Source organism: Vidua macroura, chromosome 2 (genome assembly GCF_024509145.1).
Source record: "Vidua macroura isolate BioBank_ID:100142 chromosome 2, ASM2450914v1, whole genome shotgun sequence".
NCBI lineage: Eukaryota > Metazoa > Chordata > Aves > Passeriformes > Viduidae > Vidua > Vidua macroura.
The window spans coordinates 79,669,494-79,685,322 of record NC_071572.1 but is presented as its reverse complement, the minus strand read 5'-3'; the positions used below and the strand labels follow the sequence as shown (position 1 = coordinate 79,685,322).

At 35.7% G+C, this 15,829-nt stretch overlaps 1 protein-coding gene across 1 annotated transcript in view; it reads right to left on the bottom strand.

The window, feature by feature from the left end:
• Positions 1–15,829, bottom strand: part of DLG2 (discs large MAGUK scaffold protein 2) — a 985,470-nt gene that overhangs the window by 268,813 nt on the left and 700,828 nt on the right. The window contains exon 13 of the mRNA XM_053971598.1: positions 6,746–6,882. Within this exon, the coding sequence (XP_053827573.1) occupies positions 6,746–6,882 (137 nt within the window). The remainder of the gene's footprint in view (positions 1–6,745; positions 6,883–15,829) is intronic.

Below are 15,829 nucleotides of genomic sequence, written 5' to 3'. Positions count from 1 at the left end.
AAGGATACAAAATGAAATATCTTAGAACTGTCTGGATTTTGACTTTTTGGTCTTTTTAGAAGTGAATAAAAACAATTATCAAACAAATTGACATGATACAATTTCTTTTCCAAAGGTGTTGGATTTTGGGTTTTTTTGAGGTTTGTTTCTGTAATTTAGCTGACAAAAATCTATCACAAGATACTTGGATGTCACAGTTGTGCAGTAAAGAAGACAAAGAGCCATTTTAGAAACAGAAAGTAAAGTATTATACATACAAAACACATTTGATACAGCAGGTCCTGTGTTGTCTCTCTGACAATAACATTATGGGACAGGTGTTTTACCAACACTGTATAAATTACTGAAATCTAGAAGTTAGGACTTAAGGAGTTTAAGCAATTCTAAACTACTGTCTATGCAGTTCAAAATTATGTTTATCTTTATACACATAAAGATCCTGGAGTTCATGGCAAAGTTTATGTAAAATCATTTTGTCCTGGACTGCTCAGTTCTCAGTAAACAAAGAAATAAAGAAAGACTCAATGTATGCCAAGAAAAAACAAACAAACAAACAAGCTTGTTGATTCATTCACAAAAATTAAGATCCTCAGTGGTGCCATAAGGTCTTTTTTAAGTGGGAGCTCTTTAAGAAGGAGATGACATCACCTTCCTCCGTCATTTGCCAACATCAGCTTAGACTTGCACTTCCAGACTTCCTTCAGAAGGCAGTCCTTGCTTTGGATCTACAATTCCTATTAATAATACTATGTGCATCTATCAATATTTTTTCTACTTTTTGACCATAAAACAATGATCACAAATAAAGACATCTATAGGTATTCTGATACACAAAAAACTTGGATACTTAGAGGAATTATATTGTTCAGGCCCCTTGATATTATTTTAAGATGACTGTAGTATGTAATTTTTTTCATAGGGGAATCTCTGGACATCTTTCCTTAAAACACTGTACAAGAGACTATTCCTGAAGCCATTTCTTCCATAAAAGATGTCTATCTTGACAGAATTGAAATTACTAAATCTGTTTTTTTTGTTGGTTTGGCCCAAAAATGTATCATAGCAAAGCTTTACTTCCTCTTGTAGAGATAACCTTATATACTTTTACATATAGCTTGCAAAAAAAAGGTTTGAGGAGAGGTAAAGAAGATAAAGAGCGGGAGATGCACACAAAGTAAGAAATCAAAGTGTATATAGCATGCAATCCTCTGAGAGGCTGAATTTTTGTGCAGAATGGCTGACTTAATTCTGAGTGGGTAGAATGGGTACTGCATGCCAACTTTCTGGATCTAAGAAGCCAATTTAAATAGCAATTAATTAAGGGAAAAAAAAACCCTTAAGGCAAATGCTAAAAAAGGTATTTATCTGAGTGGTCAGTTTAATCACAAAGTTGTATATTTGAGACAAAAAATGCTGTGACAGGAGCCAAAGGATAGGAGTCAGAAAGAAAAAACACATTGAATAAATGGAGCTTTTCTAATGGGAAAAGTTCCATGCAGTGAAAATTTAAAAATGCAAACAGCATCTGAAGAAAAAAAAAATAGGAAAGCTTTTTCTTTAAATAGAAAGTATGTGATATAAGACATACTGGTAACATGAGAAACGAATAAGAAAAATAAATAAAATTCTGAGCAGTAGAAAAGGAAATTAAAGATAAAAGTCCAATCAAAGCTATTTGAGTGATGGGAGAAATCAATAAGAAATTATACCAAAGAGATATAAAAAGACTGGGGTGATTTTTTTCCTAAACAGCATAATCAGGGTAATGAAGTATAAACCTAAGCAAGAATGTTTTATTTGGAAGTTTTCCTAGATTCATACTGAAAATCAAAAGCCCCAAAAAGCAGCTAGAAAAGCTTAAAATACCCAAAGTGACTGTACAAGTGCTCTAAAGAATAATTTCATTCAGAACAATATAAGCTGATATGAGAATAAGAGCTCCAGAGGCATAAGTCTGTCTTATTTAATTTTCCTTTTTTAAAGGGGATTTGTTCATTTCCTTTATTGATTTAGCCTAAGAAAGATTTGATTCACTGAGTGAATGAGACAAAGGGGTGATCTTTACCTTACCAGTGGTAATGTTTGCTTTTCTGTAATATTCAACTTTTCATTCAGACAGTGGATTTTCCTGGGTGAACATTTGCCAGTAAACACCTGCAACCTGCCAGCTGTAAATCCAGAATGCTGATGACCTTTTTCAAAACTCACTCACTTAAAAGGCTGCAAAAAGTAAAATGCTTTCCAGTGCTGAAGAGTAATTGTTTGTACAAAGGATACAAAGCTGTTTGTATTAACTACATACTTATAATCCCATGGACTCGTGAGTTAGTTGCACAAGTGCTAGGCTGTTTTCTAAATGACAATCCCATAAAGACAATCAAAATCACTTTCAAAGAACACCTCTGATCAGAACCAAATGCTAATCTAGATGCATCTTGAATTACATGCTCTGATTTTATGCACTTTAATACAAATATGATCCTGCATTCATACACAATCTGAAAGAAACAGATTCTGGTAGGGGACCCAATAAGGAACACATCAACAATTGCACAGTCACAAACCCACTGCAGTCCTATGAAATCACTAGAAAATAACACTTTTTTTTTTTTTTTTCAGAAAGGAAGCATAAATTTCTGAAAAGGAAAGTCACTCCTGTTTCTTCCTCCTGTTTTCATCAAGAAAACAGAATCAAATCATATTTTTGTTATATGTAATCACTGATCTCTGTGACTTCATTGGCCAAGAAGCAACAGGATACGGACCAAAGCTGCATGGTTATTTTGGCATATGAGATGTATTTTAGAAAAGCTAATAGTTATAAGAGATTAATAATAATTTACATTTTCATTTAAACTCTAATGGTTTTAGCATTTTCCCTGAAAAATGCCTTGCTTCTATCTACTAGTGTTGTTATGTACTAGTAAAAAACCAGTACCAGTTTTATACTGATTTCTCATTTATTCATTCTGTAGATAACATACTTGTCCAAAGTAAGACGATGGTATGAGATTAAAAAAAAGTAATTATTTGAGCTGTAATAACTGAAACCATTTTTCAGCTTTTCTCTATAATTATGAGCAGTGACCTTGAAGAGGTGAGACGTGCATCATGTTTGGAAGTGACACTTCATTTCACTGTGAGATACTCGAAGGCAGGGCTGCCACAGACTGGAGGAAAGGCCTGAAGAAGACTTTATGATGTTCAGCAGGAAGAAACCGTAAATCCTGCCCCTGGCACAGGCTAACTCCCATCAATAGCACGGCCTGGGCACTGACAGCCTCTCAGCATCTCTATGGAAAAGTGCTTGGGGCCCGTGATGGATGGCAAGCTGGGCATGAGCCAGCTGTGTGTCCTGGCAGCAAAGAGGTCAACAGCATCCTGGGGTGGATGAGCAGGAGCAGAGGCTGGAGAATGAGCAAAAGATTATTCCCCAATAGCTCACACTCTTGCCTGTACCTGGAAACTCTGTTCACTTTTGGTTCCTGCACTACAGGAAAGACAACAAAAGGAGGCAAGTTGAAAGCTGTGCTACTGGGATGGCTGGGGATGGAGCACTGACCTGCTGAGGAGAAAATGGGTGATCCCAGCACTTTTTAGCCTGGAGAAGGGGTTCCTCTGAAGACAACTAATAACAGACCCCCTGTACTTATAGGAAGATCATCAAGGCAAAGCTAAGCTTTTCAGACTCACATATGGTAACAGGATGAGTGACAGCAGGCAGATGTTGAAACAAGAGAGAGCCAAACAGGTTATCAGAATTATTTTCCTCAGGAGGACAGCTGAGCTGTGGAACAGGTTTCCTAGAAAGGCTCTGCAACTTCCATCCTTGGAGATTTTTGAGATGCAACTGGATAAATCCCTGAGCAACCTTGTCTGGCCCTATAGCTGACCCTGAATTACCATGGTGGTCTGTGATGCTCTGTACATGCTTTACTTTTGCTCCTTTCCACTGCAAACAGAAGCTGAGATTCCCGCTGCAGTGGGATTCTCATTGCTGGCATCACCACCAGCAGAAGGAGGCATTACCACCAGAGCACAGTGAGGGAGTCTTTTTCTCCTAGCTGTAAGTCTTCAGAGAAGAGCTCTGATTTCTTCCTTTTATATATACCTAGAAAAAACATTCAGTTTTTGGTTTAAACACTCATGCTTTCACCAGTAATTTTCCAAACAGGTACCTCGGGATTACTGTAAAATGGAGCATTGTCCTGTGCAAGTGCTCAGGTTAGTAAGTCTTAAGTGCAGGCTTAGTGCCACAAAAACATAACTGCATAACATGCCCTTGTACAGATTTCACAATAATCACAATGTATTATTTAGATAATGCATCTTCAGAAATGCTTAACACACTATATGCAACCTGCATTTAATAACAGTAGGGTCATCAAGCTGCAAAATGCTCAAGTGGCCCATTCTTGTCTTACATTTCAATATTGTTTTTATTTTGCTTCTACACTTTCATCACCTCTTAAATTTATATTAAGTTGATTTGCACTTTCTTTGGGATCTGAAAGCATTTCACACAAAATTATCAAAGCACAGATACAAAAATTAAAAAAGCTCCCCAGGAGCTGCTGAGAATTCCAGAAGGATAACAAATTCTTTTAAATTCTGTAGAGAATGATGGAAAAAAACGAAGATCAAGAAAGGATGCACTACTGAGAAGGACAAAACAAAAACGAGGAATGGTTCAAATGTATAATCAATAAGAAATCAGTGAAGCAGAAGTAGGACTGTATAGATGACAAGGGTAATACTCTGTTGAAACACTGCCAAAAGAAAGTAATTAATTTTTTCACTCACTATTCGTAACGGAACATGAAGTTAATGCCAGGAGTTGACAGATAATTCACAGATTAGGATAGAAAAATACTGAAGGTACAGAAGTTATAAAGAAATCAGGTTGTCTACTTGGAGAGAATCAAGAAACATGGCTGCAATCTGCATGAATTTTAGAAACAGATTTTGATCTTGTAAACAAATCTCTAAATATGTAATGATTATGGTATACAAAGGGTAAGCTGACTAGTATTTTCTTATGTAACATTGAAAAGCTTGCCTGGAAGTACATAACTAGAGGAGAGCAATACTTGGAATGATTTCTTTTTTTGCTCAATTTACGTGCAGTGATAAAAGGAGACAACACTTAGTAAAGAAACAGTCCAGACTGAAAGGCAAGACCAAAGACATCAAATGTAATGCAAATGACCTCTGCTAATTTTCAGAAGTATAAAATTGTCACAATGAAGAAACATCTATATCTGACTGTAGTGAATCACAGGTTGAAGGCTGAGATGCTTAATAGACTTGTCCCATAAAAATCTAAAAAGAATGAATTTATACACAGTGGTATAGAAAATATTTCTATTTAAATTAATTCTAATGAAATTACACTGGAGAGGGTGAATGTGGGACATTTACCTCTATTTGATTTCCTTTTATATAAGATATTTACTACCTCATGTGAATTGGAAAGAAATAAGAGTAAAGTAACAAAAAATTGCAGATAACACAAAAACTGCAAGGAATTCTCATCAGGGTAAAAAGCAACAAAAACAGCCGAACGGAAGCAGATTTGCAACAAGTTGCAAAATAACTAAAGTGCAAATTTGGCAAATAAAAATATACATTTCTGCACCAAAATAAGCCAAAACTTCATCATCCAACAGTGACTTGAATTTCACTATGCTGACATTAAGCAAAGACAAAATGCCAAATAAATGTTGAGTTCTATTTTCATTTTGCACTGGTTTTGCTAACACCAGTTGATCCTTAAGCTGTTTTATCTATCCATTTGGGTTAATAAAAAAAGACAGAGTCACCAACCCAGCCAACCCACCAACCAAGTGCCTTTCCAGTTCTGTTTAGTACTCTGTATAAAATTAATGGTAATCTTCATATGTGACTGGAACACAGTGTCCCTAGCCAAATAAAGAAAACCTCAATTAGGCCCAGCTTCACAGGCAGCAAAAAAGGTTAAGGTAATTTTTTACTGCTTAAATATCACACACAAAACAATGCTAATACAGTACAAGAGTTTTTTTTTCATTGCACTTATTAAAGAAATATTTCTCTACCTCCTGAAGTCTATGCAAATGCATTGACATGAATACAACTTGACATAGATTAACTTGTACTGATTCACCAGGGTCAGGATTTCCCCTCAATGTCGAATTAAACAAACTCTGTGAGTGGGAAAACATTATTGATAAGAAACGATGAATCAGCACTAGGGAAAATTTAGAAAATGTTTGGGGTGTTTTTTAACATCTTTTTGGAACATATACATAAAGCATTCCTACAGGTACTGAAATGTAAGTAGTAGTGCACTGGCAGTTGCTACATGCAAGTCATTTACTGGCATGTCTTGACAGCTTTCAATTTGTCTACAACAAACATTAGAATCAGTACTACCTTAACAAACAGTTTGTCTAAAATCTTTTAAGTTTTAGGATCCATTTCGACTTGTTGCTTATGTGCATAATACATTTATTCTCTTCTCCGTAAAAGGTGTGTCAAAGTAATATAATGGACTGCCTTCAAAAAATGTTAGTTTTCCAGAGGAATGTTTTTTTTTACTTCAATCTCAGAAAAATATTTAAAAAACTGGAAAAATGAAGATGATGGAAATACAATTATTATAGCAGTTGTTTTGGTTACCTCCAGAAAGATATATGGTAAATTAAAGTCCTTATATGAAACAATTTTCAGCTAAATAAATGGCATTTAAATTTGTCATACTTACCATAAGAAGTCTATCTCCAACCTGCAATCTCCCGTCTTTTTGTGCAGCTCCCCCATCAATAATCTTAGTGACATAAATGCTGTTGTCCCCAGGGATGTGTTGGTTTCCCACCCCTCCTGCAATACTGAATCCTAGACCTGGAAAAGATATTGTAAACAAAACATTAGCAATACAATATATTACATTAAACAGAAGTGGAAGAGTAGTATATACAATGTAAACTTTGAGTATTTTTTATAGAAATACAAATAACATACTCTTTCACTTTCCCTGAAAGGTCAGGGGCAGAACTAAAGCAAGAAAATTCTTTGCCATTTACAATTACAGAAAGGTAGAGACAAAAATAATTGAAGCAGTGATGATTCTATACACCCTCTTCACTGGGGTCCAGTGCAGCCTACATCAAGAAGTTATGGCTCAGCTTTCCAGGATCAGCATTAAAACACTGAAACTTGGAGTTTATTTTGTTAAATATTGCTATAAAATACATCACCATCTATCAGAACAAAATGAAAGATGGTCTGATTGTCCATATAATTTGAAAAATACTAGAAGAGGTCTAGCACAGGTTTTGCAAGTTCATGTTGTACCACAGTGAAGGATCAGTGAAAATAAAAGAGAAAAGGTGTAGATGTTTGATTTAAAGTGTGGGTTTTTTTCTTAGGACACAAATCTGTGCCTATGAACACATAAAGTAAGAAAGCAATAGTCCTTTGTAAATATATAACTTGTATTCACTGACCTGTGAAATTCCTAGATAAACACTCAAAGACCCAAACTTTGGAATGATGTCCGTAATTCATGCTGATATGATTCAAGAAAAGGAAGGCAAAATAAATAGATGTTGGGGGAAGAAAAAAAGACACTTTTCCCCTTTTTCTATATTTCTTATCCTCTGACACATTGCATACACAAGCAAATCATTGCTTTAATTTTTAGGAACATTTTTATCTCTCAATCAAAGGAAAGACAGAAGTGGCTGTGCTTGATTTCCACAGAAATTAACTTCATACAGATATTTTTCAGAGATTATGTACCTAATGGGAACTTCTATCTGAACAGAGAAGCTGTTTCTGACAATAACCTGGTTAGATTATTGCTCCAACTAGGGATTTCTCTTTTAGATGTACAGAAAAACAGTTATATCTATTTAGAGAGTAATCACTGGTTTTATCTATGCAATTTTTGCTGTTCACTCATTCCTAAAAGAAACATGTTGATAATTGCTGTAACCTGAGCAGTGTATATTTAATGCATGCAACATTTTTAGCAGCTGTATGGGTACAGAGATAAGGGGAGGTTTTGAGTGAATTAAATATTTTAAATTTTTTTTACCACATTATTTTCATTTGATCATTATTTTAGCTTCAAAAAGATGTGAGGTCAGATACCATAATGGACTACTTAATGAAACGTGCCACACCAGTAAATTACAAAAAGAAACCTTTAAATTTATATCTCCAATTGAAATACTACTTAATTAATCGACTATTAACAATACACATGAAGTTAATTCAGAAGTATGGGGTAATTAAAAGAAAGTTTTATTGAATTTTCAGCTAAAGCTCACAATCACTCTTACTATTTATGTGCTACTGTCACTCCATGGATAAAAAGATTCTGATTTTTTCAGCAGGGAACAACTTTTTCCTGGGACTGCTAAAGAAGAGAGAAGATATTCTAACAAAACATTAAGAATGAAAATTTTCTTTAAAACTCTAGTTACGGACAAGGAACAATGATTGAGTAATATTTCTTGGTGACATAATTATAATCAATTTTATCTAAATCCCATCTGTATAGGCTTCTACCAGTAAGGATCTGAGAATATTCCAGAATGCTGGTGGGAGTAAATGAGTGGGCTAGATCTCAGCCAGAGGGCTTTCTTCAGCCCCACTGCTCACTTAGGGCATGACCGTGGGAGGATTAGGTTGCGGTGCACTTCCATCCCCTCCTCTTCCCTTTATTGACACTGTACACGTGTAAAAAGCAAGGCCATTTCTGCACACACAGCTGCACAAAGTGGGTCCTAATTCAGCCTGGTCCTGCTGCAACACAGCAAATCATAGCCAAGAAAATCACCTGCATTTTCAGCAGTGCTGAGTGGGGTCTTGCTTGCTGTTTGCATGGTTGTAGCACAATGGATGCATGAAACTGTAAAACAAAACAGCACCAACACAGCCTGCTCCCATTACAAAAGCAAAGCTTAAAAGTATGGAAGAAGTAACTTTTCCTACTACAGTCTACATAAAATTTAGATGTGATACAATGTGGGGGCTACATTGCATTCGTAAGCAAGGTCTGACTTTGGGCAACCATCCAAATAACCAGCAGTGATTACAGAAAGGTTTAGAAGAGCAGAAGATGGGGTAACACTGTGGGGAGCAAAAGAAGAGTGGGTAGAAAAGAAAACTGAGGGAGAGAAAAATTTTCCATGTCAATCAATAATGATTTAATTTCATTGCTTAATCATACTTGCCTTCTTTAAAAGATTTCTTCTTGGAAAGAACAGGGAATGGAACAATGCCCCATTTAATTTTATTTAAATTACTTTTGCTAATTGCTAGGGCACATGTAAAGTATACTACACAAAAACTTTTGGGTAGGATTCATATGGGCAAATGACATCCGACAACTATGTTTATCATTTATACTACCTGTATGATAAATGAAAATTCATTAAGAGCTTTTAAAGTATGATTCATCTCATCTCAAAAAGACATCTGAAAGAGATGAGGTGAATCATACTTTTGGCTTTTGAAAGTTTGAAAGGCTGGGGTCTGGATGTGGGAAAAGGTGAGTGGGAAGATCAGTGCTATGCAAGTTCACTATCTGAGTTAATTTAGACTGAAGGTTTCTGTTTGAACACTTCGGAAAGGTTTGCTCAACTCTGGTGTGCATCTCTGGTCACTCACTACATCAGGTTTGTGTTATATCAGATTCTTACTCTGTTTTAAAAGCAGAGAATCATTCAAGCAATGGAACAAGGTATGTTTTCTAAATGGTATTTTACATTGTTCCATTGAATTACAGCTTCCTCCCCCCCATCAATAAAACAGCGTATTTGGTTGCAGAACCTTTTTCTTGTTGATTCCTTTGGTTATGAAAACATTTCCATCAGAACACCGTTCAGGAGTTGATCACTTCCTCTTTGGCTGATGTGCAATCTGCTTCACAGAAACAGCTGATCTTGGAGAGAGTACTTAAATTCCTCACAATAGGAATTAGATGGAGGATAAATTCAGAATGGAGTTGAGGAAGAAATGTTTTCTGATGATGGTGGTGAGGCACTGGCAACAGGATGCCCTGAAAAGTTGTGGATGCCCCACCCCTGGAAATGTTCAAAGCCAGGTTGAATGGGGCCTTGAGCAACCTGATCTAATGCTAATGAGTAACAGGTTTGGAACTTAAAGTTCCCTTCCAATCCAAACCATTCATGTTTCTATGGTTCAGTGAAGAAGAGACTACTTTAAGAGGGAAAAAGCTGAGAACTGGATTTAATACTGGTGCACATGCAAGTCAAACTCAGCTTTGTTCAAAATCACTGAAGAGGATAGGCCCTTATAAGATGTGTATGTGACTCTATGTGTAAACTAGGAAAGTTGAGTCAAACCTAATTTCCTTCCATTCCACTGGAATTGTGTATGCAAAATTCACCCACCTTTGGGTTCCACAAATGCTGATCACTGATCCTGTGAATAATAATGTGCAATAATCTCATGAAAAAGCAGAAGTTTCTGGTATCAGAAAGAGGAAAAGGGACAGGGACAAAAGCTATTCAATCAAAATTGGAAACTGCAGAAAAAAATGCTACTATTAATAAGTCGAAGATATTTAGTCATATTTTTTCCTGGGATTATTAGCAAGAACATGTTAAAATATTTGGCTATTTACATCTATTTTGCATTATTTGCCACACCAGATACATGTTTTAAATATATCACTATATTAGTAAAACAATATAGTCTAATTATTTTTCTAGTAAAAGTAGGCTTGGAGGCTCTCCATATAATTAGTCCAGCAAGTTGGACTAATAAAAATAAATAATAATAATTAAAAATAATAAAACCTCTGTTAAAGACACAGCGGGTAAATGGATGTCACATTTTGCTACTATCCTACACAGAGAACCAAGCTTATTTTAAATCAGCAAAGAAAGTGAGGCTTTTAAAACACAAATAAAACAAGAGTTTCATGGCTCCCAATAAGGGGAAGCCAAAGAAAGCAGCATTCAAGTCATAACCTTAAAATATAGTTAAGAAGTGTTTGATTTTTGGGTAGTTAACCAAAACAGTTAACTTTAGAGACATAAAACAGGTAATTCCTAGCTATGCCACAGTGCACCTTACCTCATAACTGACCTGCAAGCATAGACTTTGTGAAACCACAACAGGCATAGGACTTTCAACAGAAATATTATCATATTAACAAATGAAATGTGAATGGGAGTAGGAATCTAAGCCTAAGAAGAAAGACCAAAGTTTAGAGAAATCATGTGTACTGACAGTACAGAGCATTCCAAGCAATAAAAATCAAAATGAGTCATTTCTGTCAAGCCTGGACAGAATGTCTGGGCTCTGTAAGACCATTGAACAGGTGTCTTGCCAGCAGAAGACCCTGTACCTTGACAGTGGGATGCTGGCAGCAAGACTGCAGCATGTGACATCTGCCATTCTCTTGCCTGTAAGCCCAATAGGGAACCAGATCATATCAGTAAAAATGTGTGTTTACTAAATGAAAAAAATCAGCAGATGAGCAGCCACCTTGTGGCTTTGAGACTGAAGAAAGATATTCAATATAAAGGACCACCCATAACAACAGTAGACTCCTAGAGGGTATAAATAATTGGTAAAAAAAATCGGTCAGTTCATGGTTGCCAATCAAGAAAATACCAAGAGATGTGGTAAGGGTTTGATGTCCTATGTCCTTTGTGTCACATACAAGTGAGCCAGACCCTCAGCACGTACACCCTGTGGGATGTTAGTGAAACAGAGAGTGAATGAAATACATGAAAGGAAGATCATAAATGGTTAACTTATTCAGAGATTTCATGAATAAATGCCACTACCCCTTCCTATACATTCATTGCTTTTTGCCACATTTATTTTCTAAAGGTATGAAACAAACTGATTTGCTCCAGAGCATTGTGTGCACTCAGATTTTAAGAAACTGTTTCATGCAGCAAAACAGCAAACCAGAAAGGACCTCCAACAAGCTGCCCCACTGAGGTCCTTCCCTGATACTGCAAGCCTGGCTGCTCTGTGGCATATGACATATCAACCATGCTCCTGCAAATAACTGGACATGGCAATGAGGAACCCAATCTGGGGCAGCTCCTGCCTTTTCCAGCCACTTCTACAACACAGCAGCAAAAAATTTAGTTTGTTAAAACTGTCAAACAATGGAAACAATGAGGAACAATGAGGCCCAATCCAGGCTTCTAATTAATCAAATTCCACTTGCAGGGAGGAAAGGAACATGGGGAATATAAATTGCTTTGACTGATATAATGATTGACTTGTTTTGACAGGTACCACTGTTATGTCCGGTTTATATGAGTAAACAAACTATAAAAATGTTAATTATAAACAAAGGAGTACCACAGAATGTCTCCCTATGCCCTTTGCTCAAGCCTCCTGTTGCCAGTTTTAGCTTTCCTGGAGGACATATATAGCACATATTTACAATAACACCTCACAACTGTGGACAATTAATACGCTTGTTATAGCTGTGACTTATGACTATTGTTCATTATTGACAGCAGATTCCTCTTTTATTTGGTCCATACAAAAATAAAATACATCACAAAATAAAAACTAAAGTTTGTGTCACAATAATTATACAATGTTACAAAGAGGGACCAATCTTCCTCTACAGAGCTCTTTCTTTGTCATCCTATGAATCAGTTCTTGAGAAACCATTAATCCCAAGAATATGAAGTCACTTTATCTCATCTCCTTCATGTTGTAGTAATGGAGCCAAATATAAATTTATTTGAGTGAGTTCTTATAGCAATTCTTATGCTTGATGCATGTGACATCTTACGCCAGAAGGACTTACGTGAATAAAATTTGCCTGCATTTTGTTTTGTGGATGAAAAAGTCAATCTAAAATACAGTATGATTCATAAAACTTTTACTAATATTCATAACATATTTAAAAGCTGTCTAATTTCATTGTCATTGTTAATTCTTGTTTCAGACCCTGCTCCCAGATCACTTCAGAGGGCTCTTTTTGTAACTAACAATTGGATAATAGCCTAGACCACGAAGAAGGCCCAAGTCCATACACAACTAACACAGCATGTTGTTATCTGGTGTTTCTTTCTAATGGCCTTGAGTTAAAAACTTCAAGCATCTTCCTTATTGTTGTGACATTTTCTTTCAGAAATATCTAGTGTTTCAGGTTATTTCCCAGTTGATGCCAGATAGAATAAAAATGATGTACAGTGCCACTAGGTAAGAAGAATATTGTCCAAAACCACCTTACACAATGTGAAAATTATTGTTCCCCTTACACTGCGTGGCATTATATATTTGTGCCTTCAAGTATTTATCCAACTGGTTTTATGCATTTCTTTTGTTCCTGCCCACAGCCATTTTTATAGTTATTATTTTCATTAATCCCTACATTCTGGCTCCCAGTGCATTACCTCTCCATTCCACTGAAGCAATAGGGATGCCAGATTTCAGTACAGCCTCTGCTGAGGATCAAACTAAGCAGCACACACAGCACTCCCACTGAGTATGGCCTGTGTGTTCACAAGAGATGCTATGGCTGGATGGCAGCTGGGATTACACAGCAGGCAAGGAGAATTATTTTCTTGTAAATGAGCACTGATACTTTTTTGTACAGAGACAGATTTTTGTTGAGGTTTTCATAGAAATTAAACAGTAAATTTTTTCATCTTATTTGCCTTTATCTGCATGAATTTTTAGCTCTGCAAATTCAAATTTTCAAAGTAAACTATAATAGTATAGTTAGTTCTAATTTTAACTATTCTTGATTTAATAAAAACCAAAAGGATCATTGACACTTAGAACATTATAGTAACACAAACTTTCTGCACAGCCTAGTGCAAGAATGTGCAGAGGTGTGTCCTTGATTCTTGATGAAAACAGAGATATTGATCTCGCTGAGATTAAAATGGCTTCAAGACACTGCTGCATATGTACATTCATACTATCACAAAGTTCTCTGAAGGACTGAAGGCTTGGAAAAATGGCAGCCAATTTAAACTCAGAGGAGAGTCTGTGGTGGTAGCTACTATCTGGTGATGGAGGGATGGCAGGCTGATTTCCATACCTTTGATTGAGAATATCTAAGCAGGTTTTCAGCACATGTAATTTAAAAAATTTGGCTATCATGTTGCTAACTACAGTTCCTTATATCTGTTCCAAAACAGCTTCCTGCTGAGATGTCCTGGAAAACCCCTGCCCACCACTGCATTCTCTGAAATTACTTTTCTGCTGGGGGCAGGGGAATGTAAAGTGCTACATCTTCTCTTTGGACATATGGTTCATCAATGTCATCTGAGACCCATAAAAGCCAGAAACACAAAAGAGACCAGAATACAGAAAAAAAATCATCTGGATATTCCAGGGACTTTCTTGCTGAGTTGCTCAGCTGTAGCCTCAGAAGAAAATATAAACAATTTCAACTACTATTTTCCAACTATGTTTTCATTTTTCGGGCATCAAAATCAAACATTACAGCCAAATTTATTAGGTAAGAAAGAAAAGAAGGAAGAGAAAGAAAGAAAGAAGAGAAAGAAAGAAAGGAAGGAAGTTGCAGAAGAAAGAAGGAAAGAAAGGAAGGAAGTTGCGGAAGGAAGTTGCGAAAGGAAGAAGAGAGAGAGAGAGAGAAAGAAAGAGAGAAAGAGAGAAAGAGAGAAAGAGAGAAAGAGAGAAAGAGAGAAAGAGAGAAAGAGAGAAAGAGAGAAAGAGAGAAAGAGAGAAAGAAAGAGAGAAAGAAAGAGAGAAAGAAAGAAAGAAAGAAAGAAAGAAAGAAAGAAAGAAAGAAAGAAAGAAAGAAAGAAAGAAAGAAAGAAAGAAAGAAAGAAAGAAAGAAAGAAAGAAAGAAAGAAAGAAAGAAAGAAAGAAAGAAAGAAAGAAAGAAAGAAAGAAAGAAAGAAAGAAAGAAAGAAAGAAAGGAAGAAAGAAAGAAAGAAAGAAAGAAAGAAAGAAAGAGAGAAAGCTGCTCTCTCAGGAGACAGCATTACTCTCCTTGGCTTAAAAAAAAGTCATTTACACTTCCAACCAGAAAGGAAGTGATGCAAAATGGAGATTATGATGCAAATGTTAATAAAGCTGCAAGGCAGTGAGTGCATGTTTAAAAACAATCATGCTGTAGGTATAGTAGATAAAGCACTGGTTTACATCACCATAATAGTAAAGCTAATCTTTCTATAATCTTTCATAAAGCCTTGAAAACACATCTTGTTAAATTACACTGCGATTCATAGGAATTTGTAAAGAAGTTTTCTAACAAGCAAATGAAAACAATCCCTTCTTTTCTATTGTTTTGTGGTTTAATGTTTTTCCCATTATTGTTTTTTGCTTGCATATATTTTTCCCTAAAGATACATTCTCCTCAGATGTAGTAAAGAAAGGAAACAAGAAGTTAGGAAAATACATTTAGAGCCTCATTAGAACTTGTGTTTATTCTGTATTTTTACATTTATTCAAATTAATTAGGAATAAAATTCCTAGAAAGCATAGACAATGAGCAGTGGCCTAATTGCATAACAGTAATTCTTAAGAATACTTTACAATTTGACTTGAAAAGATCAGGGAATTTTCCTAATTATTCACAATAATCTGACTTTCAAAGCATTAATGAGGATTGTAGTTCACTGAAAATCATATTAAATCACACTGTCACAATTTTACCAGTGTAAGTGCAAGAAAAAGAAAATTATTTAATTTTTGACATATTCTGACACCCCAAGAATTATAGCAAGCAGTTTGATTGTTTTGGAAATAAACACATGATACACCAAGTCTAAACATTTCATGTTAAGACCAGTCAAATTAGGCTTTTAAAAAGTGAGAATTAGTGTTTTGAAACAGAAAAACCCAAGAT